The 27066-nt window shown below is 39.4% G+C and overlaps 1 protein-coding gene across 5 annotated transcripts in view; it reads left to right on the plus strand.

Moving 5' to 3' along the window:
- LOC135197812 (uncharacterized) overlaps window positions 1-27066 on the plus strand; it is a 201516-nt gene that overhangs the window by 95719 nt on the left and 78731 nt on the right. For 4 of the 5 annotated variants that reach the window (XM_064224942.1, XM_064224944.1, XM_064224943.1 and 1 more), the window contains 2 exons: window positions 11923-12120; window positions 22379-22495. In XM_064224942.1, the coding sequence (XP_064081012.1) occupies window positions 11923-12120; window positions 22379-22495 (315 nt within the window). The remainder of the gene's footprint in view (window positions 1-11922; window positions 12121-22378; window positions 22496-27066) is intronic. The other variant, XM_064224945.1, reaches the window with a different exon arrangement.

Genomic DNA, 27066 nt, shown 5'->3' on the forward strand with positions numbered 1-27066 from the left:
AACGACAGGGTTTCTCTCCACTCGGAATTTCAGTCAGCAGATATCGGATTTTCTAATCTTTCTCAGAAATCAGAAAGCTCTTTCTATCTTGGCTTTCAGGGGCTACAGGGCTGCCTTGGGGATAACCCTGTGCCTGAAGGGCGTTGACATCTTACTCTGGTCCTGAGTAGTCTCACTCGAACTCTATTCAAGCCACTACGTCTTATCGTCAGTCAGGAATCTGAATGTAAAGACAGTTATCCTGATGGCCTTAGCTTCCTCAAAGACTATTTGCAGAGCTTCATGGCCAAAGTTATGACGTTAAACTCACCAGAGGTTGAATGCCTGGGGCCTTCAAATTTGTCCCGGAATTTGTAGCTAGGACTCAAAAGCCCTTGGTTCTCGATTGCAGATTTGCCTTGTTTTCAATCTGTTCTCCAGAACGAGTTTGTGGACAGCAATCTGCAGGCATTTTTGCTTTGTCCTGTCATAGCTGTGTGTGGCTATCTAAAATGTACTCGTCACTAAGGCCTAGCCGTCATAGACTTTTTGTTACAACTGGCTGGTCCAGAATGGAAATTTCCAAAAACTCCATTTCATCCTGGCTGTGTAAGATGATTAAGCAGGTATACTCCTTACCTTATAGTTCAGTCACAGAGTCAGTGCAGACTAGAGCAGATGACATCAGAGGAATGAGTTCCTCTCTGTCATTTGAGAAGAACTTGCCTGTTCATAGGATTTTGAATGCTGGTTCCTGGATTCAGCAGAGCCCGTTCACTTCCTTTTCCTAAAGGACATTGCCCACAGTTCCATGGACACTTTTCCCTTGGGTCTAGTGGTGACTCCCCAAGTTGTGTAGCTCATACAGTGCCCCTAGCGGGACTGTTTGTATCTTATCTAAGATGATGATGTGGGAGAGAGAATGAGTGAGATGGCTGGTCTCCTCTCTTTTTTTTTCCTTCCTTCCTTCCTTCCTTCCTTCCTATGGGCGGGTTGAAGAATGAGACAATTCATAAGCTGGAACTGGTCTGATACAGGTGAGTGTGGCAGCCATACTGGTTGCAGTTATTTGATTTGTTCTTATACAACAAATCTGCTTCTCAGTAGCACTTGCTCCTCTCTCTGACAAGGGGAGAGAGGAGTGATAACAAACCCCTGTGGCCTACATGGTTTGTTGTTTGAACAGAGTTCTCTTTACCTTCCATGAATGGAATGAATCTGGACATGTCTCATTGTGTTAAATCCTAGCAGGCTGAGTTTTTAGATACTCCCTTATCTATTCTCTCACAAGCTCAGACCCCATTCTGTAGAACTCGATCTTCTAGGAAGGGTGATCAGGTGGGCTGAACCCCCAACCGGTTCAGGGTACTTGTACCTCTCTCCAAGTATAAGTCTGTTGTATTGTTAAGACCAAAGGTTTGTTCCACATATGAACAAATGACAAGTTTTTAATCTATTTGTATTTTTCATAGCTAACAAACCTGAGGTCATAACTTGAACTACCTACTTATAGTCGCCCCTCTCATATCCTGGGTTGGATGAAAGACTGACACGTCACGAGGTTCCAAGACCGGTCGGTGACCAGCTTCCACCTAGTATACACATGAGTTGCCAGATGCCACAGATTCCTTGCTTTACAGTCTTTGATTGTTTTTCAATCGGTTTCCAGCTGGTGCTAGAAGATTATCGTATTGTTAAGATCAAAGGTTTGTTACCTATGAAAAATACAAATTGATTAAAAATTTGTCATTTCTCGAATCAGTTGTCGATACAGGTTTACAATCCTTCATCCGTAATTGTAAAAACTTGAGTTTTTTTGTGGAGGATGTTTTACTGTACATATCTAATCATATTGCATGTGTTATTGCCATAGTATTCTCATATTAGTGAAAAATATGAACACAACGATCATGTGCCATTTGCATTCTGGCTTTGTTTAGATTCTTAAAATCATCAGCTGATTGTGTTTTACCAACATCATCCTTGTCTTTAAAGAGTTGCTGAATGAAACTGAATCCAGAGAAATGAGAGAATGAAACTGAATCCAGAGAAATGAGAGATGTTTCATTTGTAAATTATCAAATCTGGGTTTCAAAAAATTGCAACTAGTACTTATTAAACAGTAAATTAAATGAAGTATGTGCTGTAATTTTGTCAGTTTCAGGAGTTGCTTTTGCCTCCAAATCATTTTGGATTCTGCTCATTCGTTTCTTTAGCCACAACTATAATACCTGCAGCTTCAAGTTAGTGGCATACTTTCTTAATACCTTCTCCACCATTGCATGAATAAAAATGTATTTGGTTTTTATTTATGGAATTACATTGAAAATAAGAAAGTTTTTAACAAGGTAACTGTAACACAACTTTTAGAAAACTTGTGTTTGTTATGGTAAATAACATCAGCAAACAGCTGTTTGTTATTATAAACTACTTCTTATTCTTCTTTCACACTGTTATCCCTACATTAAGGGGTTGGTTGCCTGATGTGCCTTCTCCACTGCAATTCTATCAAAGGCATCATCCTCCACCAAACCTCTTCTCTCCATATGTCCCTTTACTCTATCTCACCATCTAATTCTCTGCTGCCTTGATATTCTTCTTCTAACAGGTTCAGCAATATTCCCATAATCCACCTCAGCATTCTCATCTCTCTTCTCCCAAGCTTTTCTTCCTCATATTTTTTCGTAGAGTTGATGTTTCCAATCCATACATTAACACTGGTCTTATCACTGTGCTATAGATCTTGCCTTTTAGCTTGATTGACATTTATCACATACTCCAGCTACCTCTCTCCATTTCCCTCACACAGATTTTATCCTACTGTCAACTTCAGTCTCACATCCTCCCTCTTGGCTAAAAGTAGATCCTAAGTATTTAAACTTTTCCACCTGTTTTATAATCAAGCATCTTCTTTCTAGTATGACTATTCTGCCTCTATCTTCCCTACTGCTTACCTAAACCTCTTGTTTTATTTCATTCATCTTTAAAAGCATTTACAGCACCGTAACTTGTGTTGTTAACTTGATGCTTATTCTTGCTGTCAGTGGCACTTATCGCATCGTAACGTGATACAGTATCAAGTTATGACACTGTAAAAGGCTTTTAACGACACTGAAGAAGCTCTGTAGGATCGAATCTGCTGTAAGTCAATGTCGCCATAAGTCTGTGATGCACTGCATTAATAAACAGTAATAATAGTGCAAGGGATGTTGGTAAGCAAGTGGTGTACCTAATAAGAGCTCCTGATTTTGGAAAACAGTTCGGCACTTGATCTGGAGGCGGAAACCCTCAAATCGATAACATTTCCATTTTGGATTGATGTATGCACAAGTACAATATACCACGGTCCGTTATCTCGGTGCACTACTGTAGTTGTCTTTTTCATTTTGTATTTTTACTGCTGTTAAAATTTTAATTGTATTTTTGTTTTCCCTTTATAATAAGTATGCCCAAGTGAATTTATCAGGTACTGCTAGGTAGGGTTTGCCATGTGTTTATGTCCATGCTGTGGTATGAGTCAAGACCAGTGATGCTCTCAGGGTCTTATTCATGATTTTTGTACATGAACTTTCCTGTCAGATATATACTTAATCTATAGTCTCCGACGTTCCCGACAGAATTTCAAATCTCGCGGCACACGCGACAGGTAGGTCAGGTGGTCTACCCTTCCTGTCGCTGGGAGGCAGGTGTATGAACCAATCCCGTTTTCTAATCAGATTTTCTCTGTCGCTGGAACCGGCAACACCTGTTGTGGGTTCCTCCTGATAGTTGATTTCGCTCTCGCTTGCCTGGGATCTTTTTTGGACGGATTTTTGGTTACATACTGGATTTTTTTGGCTTGGCATACGCTTTTTGTGGACTGTTTAGATTTTGCTTTGGATTTCTCTTTGAATATGTCTGATTTGGATTCTGTTGTTAAAACTCCTGCTATGTTTAGAGTATGTTCAGTGGATGTATGTAAGGTGAGGTTGCCGAAAGCTTCGGTGGACCCTCACACTGTATGTATGAGGTGTAGGGGGAATGATTGTGCTTTTGATAACCCATTTAAGGAATGTGAGGGTTTAAATGAAGGTGAGTGGAAGTCTCTTTCTTCCTACTTGAGGAAGTTGGAGAGAGACAGGGTGCGTAAGGCTTCCTCTCGAAGCTTGAGTAGGTCTCGCATTAGTGAGCTAGATTTAGAACCTAACCCTCTCGTAGAAGCAGATCCTTCTTGCCCTGTTTCACCCCCTGCTCCCTGCGTCGAACCCGAGGATACGTCTTTGGAGGTGGCTGCGATGAAAGCCACGATCCGCAGCATGGAGCTCAAGATCCGCTCCTTGGAGAAAGGTAAGAGTGGAAGTGAAAGTGATTTGTGCAGTGCCCCCAGTGTTGTGGAGGGGGCGTCTGACCGGCTCCGTAGCGCTTCCAGGCCTAGACCTCTTCCAGACTCCCAGACCCAGTGGAGGAGGAAAGTCGACAGCCGCAGGAAGGTTAGGGAGAACCCCCACCGGTCAGGCGTCCCTTCGGCAGATCCTGATGTGCGTTCCCAGGCTGCCTCGGACCGCATCAAGAAGGACATTCTTCGCCAGTGCTTCTCCTCGTCTGCCTCGCCATCGCCGAAGCGTGGATGGAGCTCCCCGGAAGCTTCGTGCCCTTTGAAGAGAGCCTGGAAGGCGCCCTGCAGCTCCCTTGCTTCCAGCCCGGAAGTCTTTCCAGAGGAGCCTTCTCTGGATGTGAAGAGGCCCAGGAGATCTCTTGACTGCTCTTCTCCTCGTGTGCCTTGCTCTACTTCTCCGGAAGAGGAGCCTGAGAAGTCCCCTTATTGTATTCTCGCTGGGCTCCAGGTGCAGATTTCGGCCCTCACTGACTCCCTGGCCGGTAGTTCTTGTCGGAGGAAGGACGTTTCTCTTCCAATCAAGAAGTCCAGGTGCCCGTCTCTCGACGTTACGCTCTCCTCTACGTAGGCGCTCTTCTCCGTATGTTGCGGCTTCTCCCGAGCGAGGGGTTTCTCGCGAGAAGCGCCCCTCTCCTGGTTGGCTCCCTTCCTCGTTCCTCGTCCAGGCGCCAGGCTGCTGGCAGGCGCTCTTCGGTTGACGTTCGCTCTCCTCTGGACAGGCGCCAATCGCCTTGCAGACGCTCTTCTCCTGTCAGGCGCTCATCCTCGAGCGGGTGCCATTCTCTGGACAGGCGCTCTTTACAGGACAGGCGCCAGTCTCCTAGCAGGCTTTCCTCTCCCAGCAGGCGCTCTTCTCCTCGCAGGCGCCAACAGCCTCGTAGGCGCCACTCTCCTGGTAGACGCTCTTTGCCTGGCAGCCACTCTCCTCTGGGCAGGCGCCAAGAGCCTCGCAAGTGCCTCTCTCCTAGTAGGCGCTCTTCGCCTGGTAGCCGCTCTCCTTTTGACAGGCGCCAAGAGCCTCGCAAGCGCCTTTCTCCTAGTAGGCGCTCTTCACCCGGTAGCCGCTCTCCTCGTGACAGGCGCCAAGAGCCTCGCAGGCGCTACTCCCCTAGTAGGCGCTCTTCTCCGGGAAGCCACTCGCTTCTTGACAAGACCCAAGAGCCTCGTGGGCGCCCTCGTCATGGGAGGCGGTCTTCTACTGATAGGCGCTCTCCTTTGTCCAAGTTTTCGTCGCCTTCTAAGCGTGAGTCTTCTCCTAGACTCCTCGTATCCAGCAGGCGCTCGTCTGCTTCTGCTTGTCGCTCTCCTGATGTTTTTGCCACTCCTGACAGGCGACAAACTTCTCGTAGGCGCCCTTCTCCTGACAGGACCGCCTCCTCTTCTAAGGACCCTCCTCGTTCTTCAGTGGAAGAAGACCAGGAAGGCTCGGACGATGAATCCGCCAAGACTGCCTCGGTTTTGGCTTACAAGAAGCTAACCGCCTTACTTCTCCAAGAGTTCGGAGATTCCCTCAGCCCTGCCGCTCCTCCGTCTCCACATTCGCTTTTTTCGACCTCCAAGACTACGAAGGGTTCCTCGTGCGTAAGAATGAAGCCTACGTTATCAATGAAGAAGGCCCTAGGGGGATTTGGCTCGTGGCTTCTTTCCAAGGAAGAATTAGGGAAGACAGTTTTTTCCTTCCCCCCATCTAAGCTGACGGGACGTACGGGGTTCTGGTATGAAACGGGAGAACCCTTGGGCCTGGGTCTTCATCTTCCTTCCTCAGCCGATTCAGACTTCTCTTCTTTAGTGGACGCCACCAGACGATCAGCCCTTAATTCCGCCAAGACGTCATAGGCTATGAATGAGCTCGATCATCTTTTGAAGGGGATGTTCCGATTTCTCGAGGTGTTCAACTTTCTGGATTGGTCTTTGGGAGTCTTGGCCAGAAAGACTCAGACGCCGGACGCCCTTTCTCCAGAAGACCTCCACTGTGTTTTGTCCTGCATGGATAAGTCCGTGAGAGATGGCGCGAGCGAGATTGCGTCATTGTTCGGTGCAGGAGTAGTCAAGAAAAGGGCGGTGTATTGCTCCTTCTTGACGAAATCGGTTTCTCACGCCCAGAGGTCTTCGCTGTTATACTCGCAGCTCTCTTCGCAGCTCTTCCCCAAGAAGATTGTTCAGGACATTTTGAGCTCTCTCTCAGCCAAGGCAACTCAGGACCTGCTCGCACAGTCGATGAGGAAACCTCGACCGGCCTTCTCTGCCAAGGCCAAGAAGGAGAAACCCGCAGCGCAGGAGCCCTTTCGAGGGGTTCCATCTTCCAGATCCTCTTCTTGTAGAGGGCGAAGACCCGGCAGGAGAGGTAAAACCTTCTCTAAGTCTATCAAGACCCCGAAGTAGCAAGCAAGTCCTCCAGACGACAGTAGGCGCCAGACTCCGAAGTTTTGCAGATGTCTGGGCCCAGAGAGGGGCGGACACCTGGTCCCTCTCAGTAGTCCAAAAGGGATATCTCATTCCTTTCTCTTCAAGACCTCCCTTAACGACAACTCCAAGGGAATTGACGGCCAAGTACAAGGATCCCATCATGAACCAAGCCCTTGTTCTAGCAGTAGACCAGATGCTGGAAAGGGAGGCTATAGAACTAGTTTCAGATCTTCACTCGGCAGGCTTCTACAACCGCCTCTTCCTAGTTCTGAAGTCTTCAGGGGGATGGAGACCGGTTCTGGATGTAAGTGCCCTGAACTTCTTTGTCAAGAAGAGGAAGTTCTCAATGGAAACCACGTCATCGGTGTTGGCTGCTCTTCGTCCAGGGGACTGGATGGTGTCCCTGGATCTGCAGGACGCTTACTTCCACGTGCCGATCCATCCTTCCTCAAGGAAGTATCTAAGGTTCATGATGCTAGGGAAGGTTTACCAGTTCAGGGCCTTGTGCTTTAGCCTCTCGACAGCCCCTCAGGTTTTCACGGGGCTCATGAAGAACGTTGCGCAGTGGCTTCATTTGGAAGGAGTGAGGATATCCCTTTATCTGGACGGTTGGCTAATAAGAGCCAGATCAACTTCCAGAAATCCCAGCTCATCCCCATTCAGGAATGTGTTTATCTGGGGATTCGGATGGATTCTCTGGGTTTTCGGGCATATCCGTTCCCGGAAAGGATAGCCTGAGGCTCCGAGAAAATTGCAACCTTTCTAGGGAAAGGTGCATGCACAGCGAGGGAGTGGATGAGTTTGTTGGGGACGCTCTCCTCGCTGGAGCAATTCGTTTCCCTGAGACCTCTTCAGTTCTTTCTAAATCAAAATTGGAGTTGTCGTTCCCAGGATTTAACGTTCTCCTTCGTTGTAACTCGGGAGATAAAAGAGAAGCTCTTGTGGTGGGCAGATCCCAACAGATTTGTCGAAGGTCTGTCACTGCAAACCCTGAACCCTGAACCTGTCGCGTGTGCCGCGAGATTTGAAATTCTGTCGGGAACGTCGGAGACTATAGCAAAGTATATATCTGCCAGGTAAGTATGTACAAAACTTTATTGTATCATAACAATATCATGTTTACTGACACTGGTCTAACCAATGGATTCATTACTACAAAGGGTTATGTCTGGGTACGGAAGGGCAATCATTCTACAACTGAAGCTTCAGTCTCTCCCTTTATACAACTTTAGGATTGTCTGTTTATTTTCTCAAGATGAAGGAACATCAGTCCTTTAGCAGTGCCCCATTACCTGCTGCTCAATCTGCAGCTTGCTCCATCCACAGGTTAAATACAAGTGCAGCTTCCTATCTACCAGCTCTTTCTATGTTAACCCTGGGTTGTATGGTTTATTTGGCACTTCCTGCTGTAATATTGCTTGTAGTGCCTCCTGTACTTGCTGTCTGGTATTGTCCATACATCCTCTCCCACTACATCCTCCCGTGTCAGTGGTTTTTGCTCTTAACCCTTAATGGATGGATAGCCACATAATATGAGTAGCAATAACAGATTTTGGGTGGTGACGGATTCACTCTTTGTGAGCATTAGTATTATGTGCCATTGATTTGTGCAAATTGGGCGAAAAGAGGTTCCATTACTTCTATAGCCCATAAATTCACTGATGGCAACATTTAGGCTGGCTCAGATCAACATAGTAGGCAGCTCATGAGATAGTTGTGATCTTGACTTCGAGGTGGCCTGTTGTGTTTCTCTTCCTCTCATAATGTCTTTTTATTTATTTGTTCATAAATATACCCAGGGGTTGCTGTTGGTTTTAGTTTTTATCTTTTACAATAGTATGTCAGTTATATGTAATTGTAATTTTGCAAAATTAGGAAAAACATGTAGTATAATTCAAAAGTTAATGCATCTTTGATCTCGGTAATCTTTGATCTCGGTAAATTTACGTAAATATTTTGCAACAAATATACTCAGAATTTTTTACTGATTTTAGTTCTTATCTGTTTCGATATTGTGTAAGCTGTAATTATAATTTTGCAAAATAAAATAAAATCAATTATTAGAAAAAACATGTATAACTTGGTAAAATTTACAATTGTCTCATAGAAGAGGCCCCACAAGGGGTTGTGAATAGTCTTTCAGCTTCTTGTGGAAGGTATGGAGAATTTTTTTGATTTTTTTTTTCTCACACCATGTGCATTATTTGCATGTCATCCTCTTTCCATTGATGTGTTTTTTCTTAAATTGGCAACCTCAGAGTTTCCCCAGCCTGGGGTGCTGCATGTTTTTTGTAGCCCAGTTCTTAAGGGTTAATGTTCTGTATGATGTGGTGACTGCTCATACTATGACTACCAATTGTTTATATAGTACTGAGTCTGCTGTTCAGATTGCTTTCTGATTTTGTTGTTAAGACACAGATGGTATTCAGGATCATAACACTCCAGTCTTGGCATTCAGCAACGTAGATGGCTTTTTCCTTTGCTAGGTGAGATCCAGTTGACTCCATCTGAAGAGGATCAGGCACTAAAGGGTCAAGGATTCTAAGTTTTTTTTTTTTTTTTTTTTTTTTTTAACTGTATTATCAAAGAAAATGGATTTCCAAGTAAGTTTCTTTTTTCACTGTCTTATTAGAGTGACAGTGCATAAGATAATGCTGTCTTACCTTCTCTGGATTTCAAGAGGAATATGAAGGTTTTGGCAGTCATTAATGCAAGTACCTGAAATTGCCAGTTTTCCTTTGCTATTTTTTGGTGTAATGCATGAGGGGATGGTAATATTGTACTTGGGATTGTTAGTTTTGGCAGTTCAGCATTTCATTCTTTAGAGGTGTAGTCTTCATGTGTTACAAAGATCTGTTGCAACTGAATAGCTATTTGATTTCTGTGCCTGTTTGCTGATAGGAAAAATGTTTGACTACTTACAGTACTCGGTGAGAATTCATTGGGCATTTGATTCCTATCCTATTTTGTTTCTGAATGTTCAACTAGATTTGTTAGTTTCTGCAAAAGGAGGCATGACCTGTCTAAGTTGCAGTGTGATGTATGTATCCTGAACAAGTAAAGTTTTATAATATATTTTTATATAAACCCATTGCTCATACACTGAATTGCTTACTATCCATCCCCTCATTTTTGGTGTTATATCGAATGTGCTCGGTAGAATAAGGATGGCTAGTTCCTACCAACCAAAGGATCACAGTCATCTGTACATGAACAGTCTCACTTAGCTGTTGTGGCTTTTTCTTTTTACAAGACATCAGTAAGCATGTGTCCAGGTTTTGATGGGTATTGTTAAAAAATATGTTTAATGTTATAAATTTTAATATCTATAAGAAAGCTGTAAATATCTTTAAAACTATGATATTGTTATAGTTCAATGGAAGTATGCTAGCAAAGACTTTATCGAAAAGGGGGAGTGTCTTTGTATCTAGCAAAAAGGAAGAGTGGTGTGTGTGTGTGCACGTGCTTGTAGGAGGTACTACCATTGGAGTGATTATAGAAAGTTTGGAATAATGCAGTGTATGAGTTATGGAAATGCTTAAATTTGAGTTGATGCTAGAAGTGAAACTCCCATTACTTTTATCGGTCATGGGTATCTGTAAAATAACATTCCCATAACTTTGCTTAAATGGTATTCATGGTCAAACCATCCACATAGTAAATGCACAGATTTTGCACACTCGCACTGTATCTGTGAACAATGCATAATCATTAATGCATATGCATACAGGCTGCTCCGAATTATGCCTGTACTATGTATTATAACTAAGGCAGTATTTTTTTTTAACTCTGGCTCCTTATGGTAAGAAAAGATATGGAAGATGAAGTCATTGAAGCTGAGCCTCTTGTTCAGACTAGACAATGGTTCTCAACCTTTTCTTGGGGGCCATGTACCCTTTTACCATGTCAGAATGTCATCACCCCCTTTTCCAAAATTGTCTGCCTCAAAAGGTGCATTCCAAATACTGTAGTATGCATATATATAATACTAAAGATTCTTGGTTGTAATTCCTTCTTCCCCCCCTCACCCAAAACTGAAACTTCCTCCTGGGGGGGAATCCCCCCTTGGTTGAGAACCACTGGACCAGAGCTTCAAGAAATTTCGGCTGACCCATACTTCCTATTCCCCATAGGGGGTTAGCTCCATCAATGCACCTCACTTCGTGCACTGTAGGCATTACTTTTATGGTTCTTTGCGGTGTCCCTTCAGTCCCTAGCTGCAACCTCTTTTATTCCTTTTATTGTACCTTCATTCATATTTTCTTTGTTCCATCTGACTTTCCACCTTTTCCTAACAAGTACTCATAGTGTAACTGTGAGGTTTTCCTCCTCTTACATCTTGAAAACTTGCTTATTGTCAATTTCCCTTTCAGCGCTGAAAGACCTCATAGGTCCCAATGCTTGGTCTTTGGCCTAAATTCTGTATTCTATTCTATTCTATTCAAGGACCTTATCAAGCAAGACCTTCTTGAATGCTTGGGAGTTTCGCTGATTTTTACAGTAGTCTTAATCAGTCATGTCATGTTTTCACAGCTAGAGGTATTGTAATTCCATTGTCAGGCATCTTACAATGAGCAGCTTCTGTGGTCAGTGTGAATCCCAAAAGCTTTGTTGGTAATTGCCTTTTCTATGAAAGGTGTTTGTCTCCTGTCCTTAGTAGTGCTGTAGATGGCATGCATTTCAGTTGGGTTACCTATTTCTTTAGTTGGTGAGTTCTTGCTGTTCCAACAAGAGACAGAATTCTTTTTCATTTTAGATAGCTTGAGGCAGGAGGACTTCTTGGGTATTTTTCCTTCCAGGTCCTGCAATAATTTGTCTACCTTTTGAATATCCTATACCTGAAACTTTTCTCTGTAGGATAAAAGGAGGGTGTCAGGATAAACCTGTTACTGAATTACAGTTAGATTTAATATACAGTAGTAATTAAAGTAGTTATTAATTGTATATTGACATAGACAAGAAGCTGTTTTTTTCATATATTTAACTTGAAAGTTCTTGGAGTAATATGGCTACTCCATACACAGTATAGGAATGTTATGCAATCCCTACTTTAAAAAGTTTTACATGCATTTCATAACTTGGTGGAAAATCTCTAGAAGTAATTTTTAAGTTTTATGTATTCTTTGGAAAGACTGTAAATAGCTAAATTGTTTCTTCTTTAGGATTCTTCCAAGATGTTTGTTGGTGGACTTAGTTTTAGTACAAATGAAAGGGCTCTTCGAGAACATTTCAGTCGATTTGGCAAGGTTAAGGAAGCAAAAATTAATCGGGACGGCAAGGGGGCATCCAAAGGTTTTGGATTTGTTGTCTTCAGTGACTCCTACATGGTAGAAGATGCAATGGACAGTGGGCCACATGAGGTGAGGCAGTTTCATTTGGAAAAACCTCTGTTTATCATAACATGTAAATCCTTGTTTCACAAACACATTACTTATAATTTAACCCTATCTTTGTGATCCATGAAATTACAGTCACATCAGTTTTGTTTGACAAACAAAAGAAAAGTGTATTCTGTAGGTATCTTTGTGCATGCTTATGAGGAAACCTGAGTCCCCATCAGTTAACTTTCTAACATTTTTCGTTTAACTTCATAACTTAGATGATCCCCATATTTTTCCATATTGTATATTGGAGAGTTGCCATTATTAATCAGTTCATTCAAGCAGTAGTTCATTCTTATACTTCCTTACTTTCTTTTTACTTTGAGAAAATGGAATTTCAGGGAAATCCTCAGTTTCTTATGTTGTCTGCATTTCCTGACTAGAGTGGTTTGTGCCACCTTTTTGGATGATAGTTTATCTGGAGAACTATTGTATGTGTTTTTTCAGTTTACTACTCTAGTGAATAGTTTTTTAATGCTATGGTCTTAATTTTGGTGTGATAATTACAGGTGTCCCCCAGTATTTGCAGACAATGCGTACCACATCCACCAATGAATACCAAAATCCACAAACACCAAACCCCCTCTAAAAATACTTATAATTACCAATTTTAATAGTTCAAACACAAAGACCCCCTCTAAAATGCTTGTAACTGCCTATTTTAATACTTTAAGCACCAAATGTACCTCAAGGGGCGTGTAGACGGCTAATTTTCGAGGAATTATCAATTTTTAAATAGTAATAGATTTGGACTAGTTATTGTCAGAATAAACATGTCCTGAAGTATTATTAAAAAAAAAATACTGCATTTACCTCCCTGCGAGTGGCACTTGACAAAAAGTGTTTCAAAATTTCTTGATAACTTTTTAGGTGGAAGTGAGAAATATACTTTACTTTCCTACTAAAATACACATTATCTACAATAAAAACTCTTTCTCTCAAAAAGTATCATATCAGAGTAAATATGTATCTGTATCGCAATATTGCCTTGTGAGCAACATTGAGCTACAAATTGTTGCAAAATATCTGTATGACTTCCCAATTCTGGATAGCAGAAAGTGAGAAATTTACTTTAGTACCCTCCTAAAGCTACCCATTTTCTATGATAAAAGCTAACTCGTTCTGTGAAGAAAACATCAAACCAAAGTACAGGCGGCCCTCGGTTAGCGGCAGGGGTTCCTTTCCTGGCCGCCAACGCTAAGCGATTTTAAAGCCTACGGCCGCCACACACCTTTCGAAATTCTAGACCAGTTAACAGTGCCCTAGACCAGTCAAACGGTGCCTTAATCCCGCGATGGCGCAATAAATATAATTATATTTATGCAGTATAGATCTATAGAATTTACTGTACAGTACATTATAGTATTATAAATACTATAAAGTGAAAAAAAAAGCCTAGCTTTAATCCTTTGGGTGACTAGACTATGTAAAGATATAACAAGGTTTTATACAGTGTACAGGTAGCTGTAGTGTTCAAGTCACGATAATATTCTTACGACAATCCGATTTTATGAGAGACCAAATTACAATGGCCTAACTTTTATCCCATCTTCTAGTTACACAAGTTCAAAAACAGCAAAAGAGAATGATGAAAGTATGGTTTTAACGTTATACATACTCGCTGCATAAATGTGTACAGCCATGAACAACTTTTTTATTTTTCTAAGTAAAACTGAATTCGATAACATCCGTTTGGCTTGTATTTCAATCATCGTACTATAGTACACTATTACCGTAGTTGTTATAAATGACATTATGTAGAATAGAACTGAGATATCTTAATTTAATAACTTTATTCGCAATAGATCAAAGATCAATATAGATCAAAGATCAACTGGGAAATATACTGCTAAATTTAAACATAGTTATAACTGAAGCTGAGAAAACTGTTCAAGCTGCTAATGGCTATTATCGGGCATCGGCAACAAGGATAAAACTCCAGTAAACGTATGCCATCAAACACAACCGTAGATAAAGTTGAGATAAAATAATTTTAATCAAAACTACTGGGCTTGAAAGAACGCATTTTACTGATGGTTTCACGCCGATATAAGATAAATAACATAGAGTTTATATTACGATAATTTTTTTTACGTAATAAACATGCCGCCAACGTAATCTGTTAATGGAAAAAAAAAGTTCACAATCACAACAAGACATATTCAATTTATATTTCCACCTAAAAACACGTCGTATAAGGAAAAATAACCTTGTCTCATATAAGTCAAATATCTAGATATTCGTTTATGCCAACTAGAAGGAAGAAAATTCACTCAGAATTGCGTTAAATATGGCGAAACAAACTCGTGTTCGCCATCAGCTGATTAACCAAAACATTGGCCGCTCCGCGGAATACTAGCTTAGATTTGCCGTAGTATTTTATAATACAATAATATGAGAATACATACAATATTATTGGATACAGTGAAGTAATGTATAGCTTTTTAAAGGATTTATGGAAAAGATGCATAAATAATAAAACACCATGCATTTTTCGGAACAGTGGCGGACAAGAACGAACATGAAAAAATATCCTCTGACAACGTGGAGGGTAGTTACGAAAGTGCCTTAATTTGTATCATATTTATGTACAAAAATAAAAATACCCTATATGGGATATATTTTCATACACATTTTAAACATAAGAGCATGAACATTTATAAAATCAACACATCGATCGCTAAATTTGCACTCTTTTTCAACTACCGTATATACTCGCATATTATGCGACTTTTGAAACCTAATTTTGAAGCTAATTTTAAAGGGGTCGCATCATACACGCAGTATAAAATTAGCGTACCGTCTATACTTTCCCAAATCGGCAGATTGCGATAGTTACTACCGGAGGAAAACAGTAGATCTTTTAAAAAGTTATGCTTTACTTGTACTTCACTATATCCAATAATATTGTATGCATTCTCATATTACTATTGTATTTTAAAATACAAAAGAGCGATCGTGCGCCATTTGCATTATTTTGGTGTATACAGCATGTTTAACTGTTCTAGACTAACCATCTATAATTTCCAAATCAGTTGATTAAGGCACAATACCGAAGGAATTTTTACTTTTTGTTTCACTCTGTAAAAGAAACATTTGTTACCTGAACTATTATTTTTATTTTAGGATACGCAGTTAAGTGAAAATTTATTAAAGTAAAAAAAAATGCATAAAATTAATAAACTAAAATCCTCCAAAGTCGCTCTCCGTGTCCATATCATCAAATACTGCTCTGAAATCTTCGCCATCAACGCAGTCATATTCGTCATCTTCCAGATCTTTGATCATTTCATCTTCATATGGAAGGTATAGTCTTGTCACCGTGGCGAGCTCTCTGACGTGGCTTTTAAAGATCTGCCCTTATGCTAATTTTACAAAAACAACAACTGCCCGTGTTTGACAAACTAAAACTACGTATTGTATGCCAAACACACACATCATCTTTAGATTCCCGTGTGTAAACGTTCATTCTAAGAAATTCTCAGAGTAGTATAACTAACACCTGATTGGTTGGTTGGTAGCCATGGAGATCTGTTATCCAATGACTACCCTCTGCTTCTGTTCTATTTATAGACATATGCCGTGGATGGCACTAGGTTTGAACGTTACCATGTTCGTGATTTTCTGACTGCTGACGGCAAAAATTACTCAATAATTTTCTTTATATAATTATTTCTTCGTGAAAACAATAATATAATATGATCATTTTAACTTTAATGTATAGTGGTATGAAAAATACCAGTGTGTCGTAGCGATGTGTCATCAATATAGTGGTATGAAAATACCACATGGTGTTGTCGCGATACGTAATCACAAAGTACAAATCCTTTTCCCGGACAATCCTCAAAATTTTACGACTCTTCAACTTCAAGATCGATATGGTGAAATATATTATATAGTCATACTTATTGTTAAAATTCACAAGTTGAACTGCAAAACATTATTATATTTTGATTGTTATGTACATATATTTTTTGCGTTTTACGGAATGTTTGTTTTGAAAATAATAGCTATTAGTGAACATATGGTATTAATTGTCCCACTATTTTATTATAGGTGATCTTAATTATCTCACATTCATTTAATAGTATTATATTAATATTTATTTATATAAACTGTAATTGATAAATAACAATAATGAAAAACAAAGGGAAAAAATGTTTTTGCTGCAGTAGTGATGTTTGTTTAATTATGCACCTGACCTCACATTTCTGTAATCTGAAAAATTCCAAAAATCGAGAGAGAGAGGACTCCAAGGCATGATATTTTTACAATTATTTTATTATCTTTGGATTCTTTTTTAATCTTGAGATTTTCTATTCAATTCTCGAGATTAGTAAGAAAATTACCGTAACTTGACAAGCAGCAGCACACATCTGAATGACTCGGCCATTAGCACGCTAAACCACCAACCTTATGAACTGACGCTCTCGGAATAGGAACTCGCATGATACATGAGATACATGTCAAAACCACTGTTTATTGGTGAAAATTTGGGGGTCGCATGATATGCGAGATCGCACGTTACTCGAGTATATACGGTAGATATTTTTGGAAGAGCGGCAGGCAGCTGCTTACAAGAATGAACATGAAAAGACGTCATATTTGATAACGTGAAGGGCAGTTTCAAAAGGTGCCTTAGTATCATATTTCTGCGCAGAATTAAAAATACCCTATACATACTACATTTGCATACACATTTTAAACATTAAAATCGACACATTAATCGCAAAATTTGCACTTTTTTCAACTCTATATCTTCGGAAGAGCGGCAGGCATCGGCTTACAAGAATGAATATGAAAAAACATATTTGATAACGTGAAGGGCAGTTCAAAAGCTGCCTTTGTATCATATTTATGTGTAGAAATAAAAATACCTATACGTAATACAGATATAAAAATACCTATACGTAATACATTTTCATACACATTTTAAACATTAGAGTATGAACATTTATAAATTGACACATCCATAGCTAAATTTGCACTCATTTAGCTCTATATTTTTGGCATAGAACAGCGTCAGAGGCATATATTTTACCCTAATACCTATGTAAAAACTCTCAATACAATTTTTTAATATCATTTGCATAACCATTATGGGCTGAACGGTATTTCTACAAATGTATGTACTCGTTAGACATAACAGAGCTAGCGGCGCTGTTGACCGAAAATTGTGCCATAAAAATACCTTAAAATGCCTTATTTTTTTAATGAATATTTTTGACGACAGTCGTAAAACCGATTCGCCGTTGAGCGATTGCGCCGTTAACCGCGGGCCGCCTGTAGATATTTATCTATCTATTTATCTAGTTATTTTGAACTCGTCATGCCAACTAGTGTCCATGGTATAATATTTTGTATTTCTTGACAGATTTTTACTGTGTATTTTCAGAAATATTAAATCATATAATGTAGGTAACAGTTTCTAACAGAGCGTCAGGTTTACCAATATCTTGAGTGGATCTGGTCCAACAGATGTCTTCATGGTTTGTGACGCATTTCCTTTAAGGATTTTATTGCCTTGTAATGTATTTACACAATTCCATTGCCATAAGCAAGGAAATTTCAACAATTGTGTGTCATAAGTGGGTTACAAGAGAGGGACCCAAGCAAACGGGAAGCATCTTGCATGGGATAGCAACAATGCCAGAACTCACAGATTTAGTTAGGTAAGGGATTTGTTTTCCTATATTAGTGATATTCTACTTAGTGATTACTATTTTTCATAACAATGATATAGTGGGGCCTCAGTAATCTCTGGGGATAGGGATCACAACCACCCACGTAAAGCAAATGTCTGCATTATCACAAACCTCAAAAACTCCCTAGGCTATAGCCTAACTACCTACTTCATAGATGAAACACTAAAGATGCCTTACCCATAAAAATTCTTTTAGGCTAACTGCCTATTTTGATACTAGTTCAAGTACCAAATACACCTTAAACTATTGTATGGGTACTCACCATGGATGCAGCCTAGCCTATGTTGATTGATGATACACATGTGTTTAATGCAGTTTAAAACTATCGCAAATGCACATTGAATGCTCCTATTAGTAGAAGTAGAGGAAATTGCCCTTGATATGGCTCCCTTGCTCGTTTTTTTCCTCCTTTGTTTGTGTATATGTGTTTAAGTTTTGTCTCTATAATGCCGTAAATCTTTTATAAATTCTTTCCTATTTCCATTTTCCCCCTTCATCAGATCTGCAAACAAAAGTATATAAACTAACAATTCTTCTTTATTTTCCTGATATGGCTACTGCATGAAACTACAGTGTTTCCCTTGTATTTTCGGGTGATGGGTACCAGACACCCCCACGAATAGCTCGAACCCGTGAATAGTTGGAACTCCCCTCTAAAAATGCTTATATTTGCCTATCTTGAAAGTTCAAATACCAAATACTGTATATACTTGCTATCATGGGACTTTTAAGCCCTAATTTTGGAGCTAATTTTAAGGGGGTCACATCTTACTTAAGACGTGAAATTTGAGTATGTAATAGTCATATATTAGTATCATATGATAAAATACAAACATAATAGATATGCATCTTTTCCATGGATGTTTTAAATAGTTTTGTTTTACTTCACTGCATCCAGTAATCTTACATCTATTTTCATATTACTATTTGTTTGTATTATAAAATACAAACATAGCTATCAATGTTTTGTTTTGGAAATCGGCTGAAGGAGATTGCAAATTAATTTTTTTTTGCTGTGTTGAACTCAAATCAGAGCGAATTTCTTGCCTCTAGTTAGTGCAAATGAATCTCAAGATAGTCTATTTATATATGAGACAAGGTTATTTTATGTTATACAAAATGTTTTCAAGTGGAAATATCACTTGAAAACGTATTGTTTGTGAACGAAATTTTGTTTTTTTGTTTTTTTTTTGTTAATAGATGGTGCTGAGGGCATGTTTATTGTGTAAACAAAAATCAACATTCCGTTTGATATTTTCACTATCTACCAGGATACTACGAGCTTTACATATTCATCTTTTATCAGAGTGAAAACAGTAAAATGTGTTCTTTTCATGCCCAATTGTTTTGATTATAAAACACGTTTCTCTCAAATTTTGTTTATGGTCGAGTTTAATGGTACTATACCGAAATTTGCGAAAGTTTCATCCACGTTGCTGATGCTCGATAATAGTCGTTAGCGTATCAACATTCTTTCCTCAACTTCAGCTAAAACTTACAGATTAAATTTAGTAGTACAGTATATGCCCTTGCTGATCTTTTATCCATAGCGAGTAAGGCTATAATACTATTATTGTTTTCATGCCGATAAAAGATAAGTAACGTAGCGGTAAAGTTCGTACTACGATGAAATGAAGTGAAAATAGCGAACGGAATCACATAATATTTTTACACAATAAACGTGCCCACAACGTAATCTTTTAACGAAAAAAAATACTTTAGTTCACGAGACGTATTAAATTCATATTTTGACTTAAAAACATGTCATATAATGACAAATGACCTTGTCTCATGTAAGTAGAGGAACTAGATATTTTACGCTAACTAGAAGAAAGGCAATTCGCTCCGAAATGAGTTAAATACGGAGAAATAAACTCGTATTCGCCATCAGCTGATTTCCAAACAAAACACTGACTGCTTTGTTAGTATTTAATGATACAATAATATGAGAATACATACAATATTATTGGATACTGTACTGTATAACTTTTTAAAAGAATCAGAAAAAATGCATATTCATTGTGTATTTATTTTGCAAATATACATAGCCGTCAGCAGTCTGACATCGCTCAATTAGGTATGCCCGATGTCGGTCTGAATCTGATTCCCGTTTCATGTCTTTTTTTTTTTTTTTTTTTTTTTTTTTTTTTTTTAAATATACAGTATACTGAAGGCTAGGCTACTGTATTCGTATATATCCGATATATGTACCACGACATCATCATCATCGCATAGGCGAGACTAGCTTGTTAGATGTTATTCAGTTAGTATGCCATATACAGTGGACCCCTCGTATTCGCGTTCTCCGGATTTGCGGACTCACACATTCGTGGATTTCTCTTGTGAATGTTTCCCAGCATTATTCGCGGAAAATTCGCACATTCGCAATATTTTTCTGTGAGAAATATCCACAAATTCCTGGTTTATTTGATCAGTTTCATCATAAAATGCCCTTTTTGCGATAAAACTTAAAAAACCAAATATGAAAATTTTTAGTGGGTTTTTCTTGAGCTTTAACAAACAAAATAGGCTTTCTTTAGCATTTCTATAGGGGTTCCAAACATTCACAGGTTCTAACTATTCACGGGGGTTCTGGTACGCATCCCCCGTGCATACAGGGGGACCACTGTATGTATAAAGTATGCTGTGTAGTGTAGGCTAGGCTACCCTATATGTAAAGATGGTACTGATTACCCTAGTGTAGGCTACGCTAGTATAATATTCTTACGGTAAATTAACATGGGCCGACTCACATGCAAATTGATTTATGACTGGTTGTTCGTAGCCAATTGCGATATGCGATAGTAAGTTGACTACTACCTGTAATGTGAAAAGATATCAGTCCTATTCTCAATAACGTCATTTGTAACGTAACTGTGGTAATTTTTTACTATTGTTCGATGGTTGGAATGCAAGCAAAAAGGGTGTTTTTATCAGATTGGTTGTTCACAGCAAAGCAGCTGTTTCTGGCTGTATGCGTTTCCAAACAAGTATATCATTACTACCAATGCTTTTTACATTCTCTCTTACTTTTTTAAACTTAACTAGAAGATGGGATGTATTGAGAGATGGAGGAAAAAGGGTTAGCCTAACTAAAAAGTGGAATAGATAGAGGAGGAAAAGAGGTTAGTTTATTGTTAAATTTTGGTCTCGTAAATTTAACTCGCATGATACGTGAGATATTGTATGTATTCTCATTATTGCATCAAAATACTGACAAAGCAGTCAATGTTTTGGTTTGGAAATCAGCTGATAGCGAATACAAGTTTATTTTGCCATATTTAACTCAATTCAGAGCGAATTGCCTTGCTTTTAGTTAGCATAAGATATCTAGACACTTTACTTATGTGAGACAAGGTAATTCGTCATTCCACGACATGTTTTTAAGTCGAAATGTGAATTTAATGTGCCGTGAATTAAAGTATTTTTTTTGTTAACAGATTTCGTTGTGGGCATGTTCATTGCGTAAAAATATTACGTGATTCTGTTCGCTATTTTCACTTCATTTCATCATAGTACGAACTTTACCGTTACGTTGCTTATCTTTTATCGATGTGAGAACAACAGTAAAATGTGTTCTTTCAAGACCTGAAGTTTTGATTAAAATGATTTTCTCTCAATTTTGCCTGCAGTTGTGTTTGATGGCATAAGTTTACTGGAGTTATATCCTTGTTGCCGATGCACGATAATAGTTATTAGTAGCTCTAAAAGTGAGCTGCGTGCGTAGAGAGGCGGGAGCTGGGAAAAAACTGTTGTACATTCATCTGGACACCACTCTGTCTTGCTCAAGTCGCTTCCCAGTTGTTTTAGTTGTGGGTGGTTGTAAAGTCGATCAGTCATAACTTGCATAGGTCATAAGTCGACAACTAGCTATGTATATAATATATGTATATAGATATCTATGTACAGGCAGCCCCCAGTTATTGGCATGGGTGGTTTTGCTCTCAGCAGGTTGCTGATAAGCTAAAACTGCCATTAACTGAAACTTGGTGATTTATGGTACTTATGGGACCAAGTTTTGGTTAATGGTGCCTCTGTTAGCTTTGTTATGGCACCATAACTCTATAATTGGCACCTTATCATGCCGATAACTGAAACTTGTCCTGTTATGGCACCATGAATCGCTGATTTTAGCGCCATAAAACCGGATCGCCAATAACCGAGTCTGCCGATAACCGTGGACTGCCTGTATACTATACCTGTATGTTTTAATACAAAGAAGTTTTCCTTGTTAGCAATTCATTTGATACAATTATTTGTTTAATCCCAGTACTATATGATGTTTGTGTAATCTTGAAATCACATTATGAATTGTTCCACAGAACATAACACCATTTTTAAACTACAGTATACATGACTAATGTGTAAGGCAGTGTAGGAATAGAATAGTCAAAGCCAATGTGTCCCTCATCTAATACTGTTGCATTCTGCTAAAAAATAAATGCCAAATTTTATAATGTACATATTATAACTTAATTTTACATTAGAAACCATAAACTCATTTCACAGTCGTAGGTGTAATTTGATTTCAGATTGATGGGCGCCGTGTTGATACAGGCTATGCTTCAAAACGTAATGAAAAAAAATCTGGTGGGGATTCTGGTAGAAACCGGCGTGATCGTCGCAGGAGTCCTGATCGAAGTGGAGATGTAAGTTGTCATTCATGGGCCTTTTACCTGTACAGTCTTATGTATGTAATGAGTGCCATAATTTTTTTTTGTACATTGTTAAAGTGTATGAAAACTGTAGCTATTTGGTGATTGAAGAATTACATAGCTTTAGACTGTGGAAACCTTGTAATTAGATTATTCATGAGTTCAGTCACCACTGTACTTATAAACATTCATGTTGAGAACATTCAGAGATATGTATTAACAGACAGGGTTGCATGTTAAAATTGTGTTCAGATCTCTCCCCGTTGCCACCTGTAAGTGCAAATTTTGCTCTGCGCGCCTAATCTGACTAGTAAAAATTTTGCCACATAAGGAAGAAGCACATGTTCCTGAGAACCCCTTCCCTGATTATCCCAATTATTCTCATGATTAACCACCATGCATTCTTCTTACAATCACAGGAATATTGATTCATACTTATAAAATATTCCTACTTATTTCTATCTTCCCAATTTAACTCATTCTTTGATGAATTCCCATTTTTTTATTTCTTCTCCCCATAGGTAATGCTTAGTATGCATTTTTGTCAATACAGGCAGTCCCCAGTAAACAGCGGGGGATCCATTCTTGGCGCGTTGCTGTGAGACAAAAACTGCCATTAACCGAAACTTGGCTATGCCACCAAGTTTCGGTTAATGGTGCCTCTTTTATTTATGTTATGGTGATAACTCTAGTATCAGCACCTTATGGTGCCATTAACTGAAACTTGGCCTGTTATGGCACCATAAATCGCTGATTAGACAAGCGCTATTAATCGAGACCGCCAAAAACTGGGGACTGCCTTTAGATGGTGGGATGCATTGTTTACTTTATGAATTTCTATTGTCAGTTGCTGCTCCTGCAAAATTTTCCAGAAGTTCATTGTTTTTAAAGCATGGAAAAAATACGAAATTGTAAATGTTGCATGAATCTTAACTATATTTTCTTCTTTTTACCTTTCTAACATCTAAAGTAATTCTGTAAAATACTGCATGATTTAAAAATACAATGAAAATAGTTAACTCCCGAGTTAACTTGGGAGTGTAAACATGATATATTTGAAAATTAATTATCTTCCTAAGTTATAATAATTTAAAAAAATGCAGTAGGTATTTTAAGAACCAATTTAATAACAATTCAAGATATGTACTACCATCCAGTTCATATCTTGAGTTTTTTGTAAATTGCTTGTAAGTTGGGTAGTACTTTTATATGAAGTATATGAAATACTGTTAATAATCTCTCAAGAAAAAATGTTGTTCGATTCGTCAAAAACTCTTCAATCACATTTGCCCCTATGACGGGTCTTGAATGCCTCCAGATGTGTAGTTTCTTATGTTTTGCATACAGAAGTAGAAGAACTAGAGCAGCTGTTCATGCATGTGCTCTTTAGATGCATCTGTAACTCTTTCTCGTAATTGACATATCTCTGGTATTATCAGCACATTTAAATTAGAATCTCTATCTTTAGCTTGTTAGTATAGAAAATCTTTTATCTTCATTGTTCATTTTTGTCCATTAATTTCATTTCCTTTTCATTCCATATAATTATTCTATTCAAGGTGGCTCCAGTAATATCACTGGCTTATATTTATCATTGTTTAGGTAAACTTTGCTATCTTCCTCAAGGTGTGTGTGTGTGTGTTTTTTTTTACTGTGCCCTGGGAATTCCCCTGCAGATGCAAAGGTCTTCCAAATAAGGTGAGCTATGCTTTTGTCTTTCTTGTAGGCAGACCCACACCTATGGAGCACCTGTTGCAGCCATTGTTGTTTGGCCACTCTCACCTGTGAAACTTGCAGGGAGTGGTTGTCATGGTATAAGAGGGGAAGTTATTATTATACAAGGCAAGAACAGATAAATGCTTTGTTGTTGATGCTCCTTCAACTGTGCTTTTTCTTCCAGTCAGTTCTCACATATTTGCTGTTGCATCCACCTGGATTTGAAGAAATGCTATACTTTTTAGCTCCTATTGTCAAGTTATCTGCTCTAGTTACTCTTCAGGGATCATTATTGCAGATGTTTGTCCCAACTCTCTTAGACTGGTCACCATCCAAATCTACTCATAATCATGGCAGCTATAGTCCAACCGGTTGGTTGATGCCATGAAGCCATGCCAGGAAGCCAGATTACTTTATGATTGATACGTTGTCTCCTGTGTTATCTGTACTGAAAAAGGAAAGCTTCAACAAGCGGCGTATTGCAGGAAAGGTCACATTTTGTAGTGAGCATGCTTTACAAGGTATCCCATTCACCACTCTCACCATCATCCAGTGATACCTGTTTCTCCTCTAGGTTAGTCACACCTAGCTGCCACAAGAGGAGGCATTTTGTTACCTTTGACCTTAGTCAGTGACCTCAGACAGTCTGTCAAGAGGCTCTCAGCTGCTGCACAAAAGATGCTCTTGTTATCTAGGAACTACAGGAACAGGTCCATACCATCCTGTAAGCCCTGTGTTAACCTGCTATGTGACAATGCCCACATGGAAGGATTCTTGGATGAAGAGGAGCCCTCTTAGAACTTTTTACCCTGCAATTGCAGAAATGTGCAGAGAAAAACTTCAGCCATTAATTTATTGACAGAGGATCCTTCCGTGGACATTGGTAGCAAACTTTGATCTTCCTCTTGCCCCCTTGTCCAAGAACATTTTGGTGGATATCAGATTAAGGGTAAAGGCAGCTCAAGGAGCTACTCTGTCCCATTGCTGCTTTGAACAATTTCACCCTTTCTAATTACAGACAGAAGGGATTTTACTGCATTCAGGGTTGGCGGATGCAGGCTCATCAGTATTCTTGTGCACAAAGACTAGCTAGCAGCACTGTAACTCTCTTCATCTTATCTTGGGTTGTCTATTTAGACTGAAATGATGTAGAGGTTCCTTAGGGACCTCACTGCTATTACCATCTGGTAGTAGTGGTTCCTAGGCAGCATCATCTCACTTCTTGCAGAGGAAACAAAGTCATCAGTGGTGGCCACCAAGGTTTATGAAGTTGGTGCTTTTCTTTTGCATGGATTTGATCCTTTGCATATGGATAGTGGTTGTCTCCTGGCCAGTAATGTGATGAAGTAAGACATGCCTATTCCCAGAGAAGTGTTACAACTAGGGCAGTGATGACTAACCTCAGTGAATCACCCTTAATACAACTGGCAACTCCAGGCAGGATAGGCAGTGCTTCCACTGCCCTTCAACAAAAATCTCAGCATAAGAGAACTCCATTAACTACCTCCAGGAGGTCACATCCTTTGACTCTTACTAGGCAAACACTTGAGGAGCCAACAGTTACTCATTAAAGTTATAGGTTAGTAATGGGCAGCAGAGGCAAGGGACAGGTTAATGCTTAGAGACTGAACTTACACATTTGATCAATACCCAAGCCTTTCTAACAATAAGTGCATTAATAACTGCTGATGTCTCACCACTTATATCTATGTGCACCCCACCAACCAAGTCAAACTCTCTACCACCAGCTCGTAGGAACAGTGAGTTAGTGTACCAGTGAAAGTCTTTCATACCCTGAGCAAGATTTGAACTTGTAACAGCCAGGGTATGAAATGCTGAGAATGCTAAATTAGCCTCCACAACCATTTTGTCAACCTAGTCACCAGCTCAGAGAGGCCTTGAGCTGAAATACAATCTGTTATTATTATTTGCCCGTGGAGAGTTCTTCAGATAGGGGTCTTGTCCAGAATATTAGAGGTCCTGGCAGGAGACAGAGCAAGAGCTGCTCTTAATAAATGTTGTTAAGAGATGTTTTTGGAAAGGTGATACACTTTCACTTTGCACCCAACTGACTAGGGTATGTTTGGTGTTGTCATAAGAGATTAGTAGCCTGGAGAATTAGTTGAAGTTAGTAATTGAGAAGCTAGTGATCTAGGAACTTGGGGTGATAGATCACACAAGTTTTTGCCTGGTTGTTGTCCTCAATGTGAAAGTGAGTGGTGTCCATTCATCATCGTCAGCCCACTGATGTGTTCCTGCAGTGGGGCCCCTTCAGGATGATGTTGAGTGAGTTTGGTAGTCTATCAGCTGGAGGTACTTCCCAGCTTTCTTGGCTCTGGGATTTGTACTGTCACATCTAGATTGAGCCTTCGTATAGGAAATAAATTCACAGCATCTATAAGGGAATATATTCCAGTTTTATGCTATGCTTTGACTCAGGGGCAGCTCTGAAGGTCTTCATCCAGACTTCAGCACCAACAGCAGCCTGGGCTCACCCGGCCAGCATAAGACTTTAGAGTTATCTAGACAGTTGGCTAAAGGTGGCAATGATGGCAGTTGAATTCAGGTAGCAATTTTGTTTATTAAGCATGTCAGTACCTTGGTCTGCACATCAACTTGAAGGAGTGTGAGCTGGTTCTGTCTATGAGGGCAGCTTACCTTGGAATGGAGATGGATCTCAGTGTCTTGAATCTAACTGTGGCAAATCACCCTTGCCTTGTCCCATTTTTTCTTATTATGATATTTGTATCACTGTGGCTTTCATTTATATTACATTCACAAGACCTGTCTATTGGCCTGTCCATCTACTTTTTCACATCTTCACTCATTTTCATAGTAGTCTCTCACAG

The sequence above is a fragment of the Macrobrachium nipponense genome, chromosome 21, assembly GCF_015104395.2.
Source record: "Macrobrachium nipponense isolate FS-2020 chromosome 21, ASM1510439v2, whole genome shotgun sequence".
In the NCBI taxonomy this organism is placed as follows: domain Eukaryota; kingdom Metazoa; phylum Arthropoda; class Malacostraca; order Decapoda; family Palaemonidae; genus Macrobrachium; species Macrobrachium nipponense.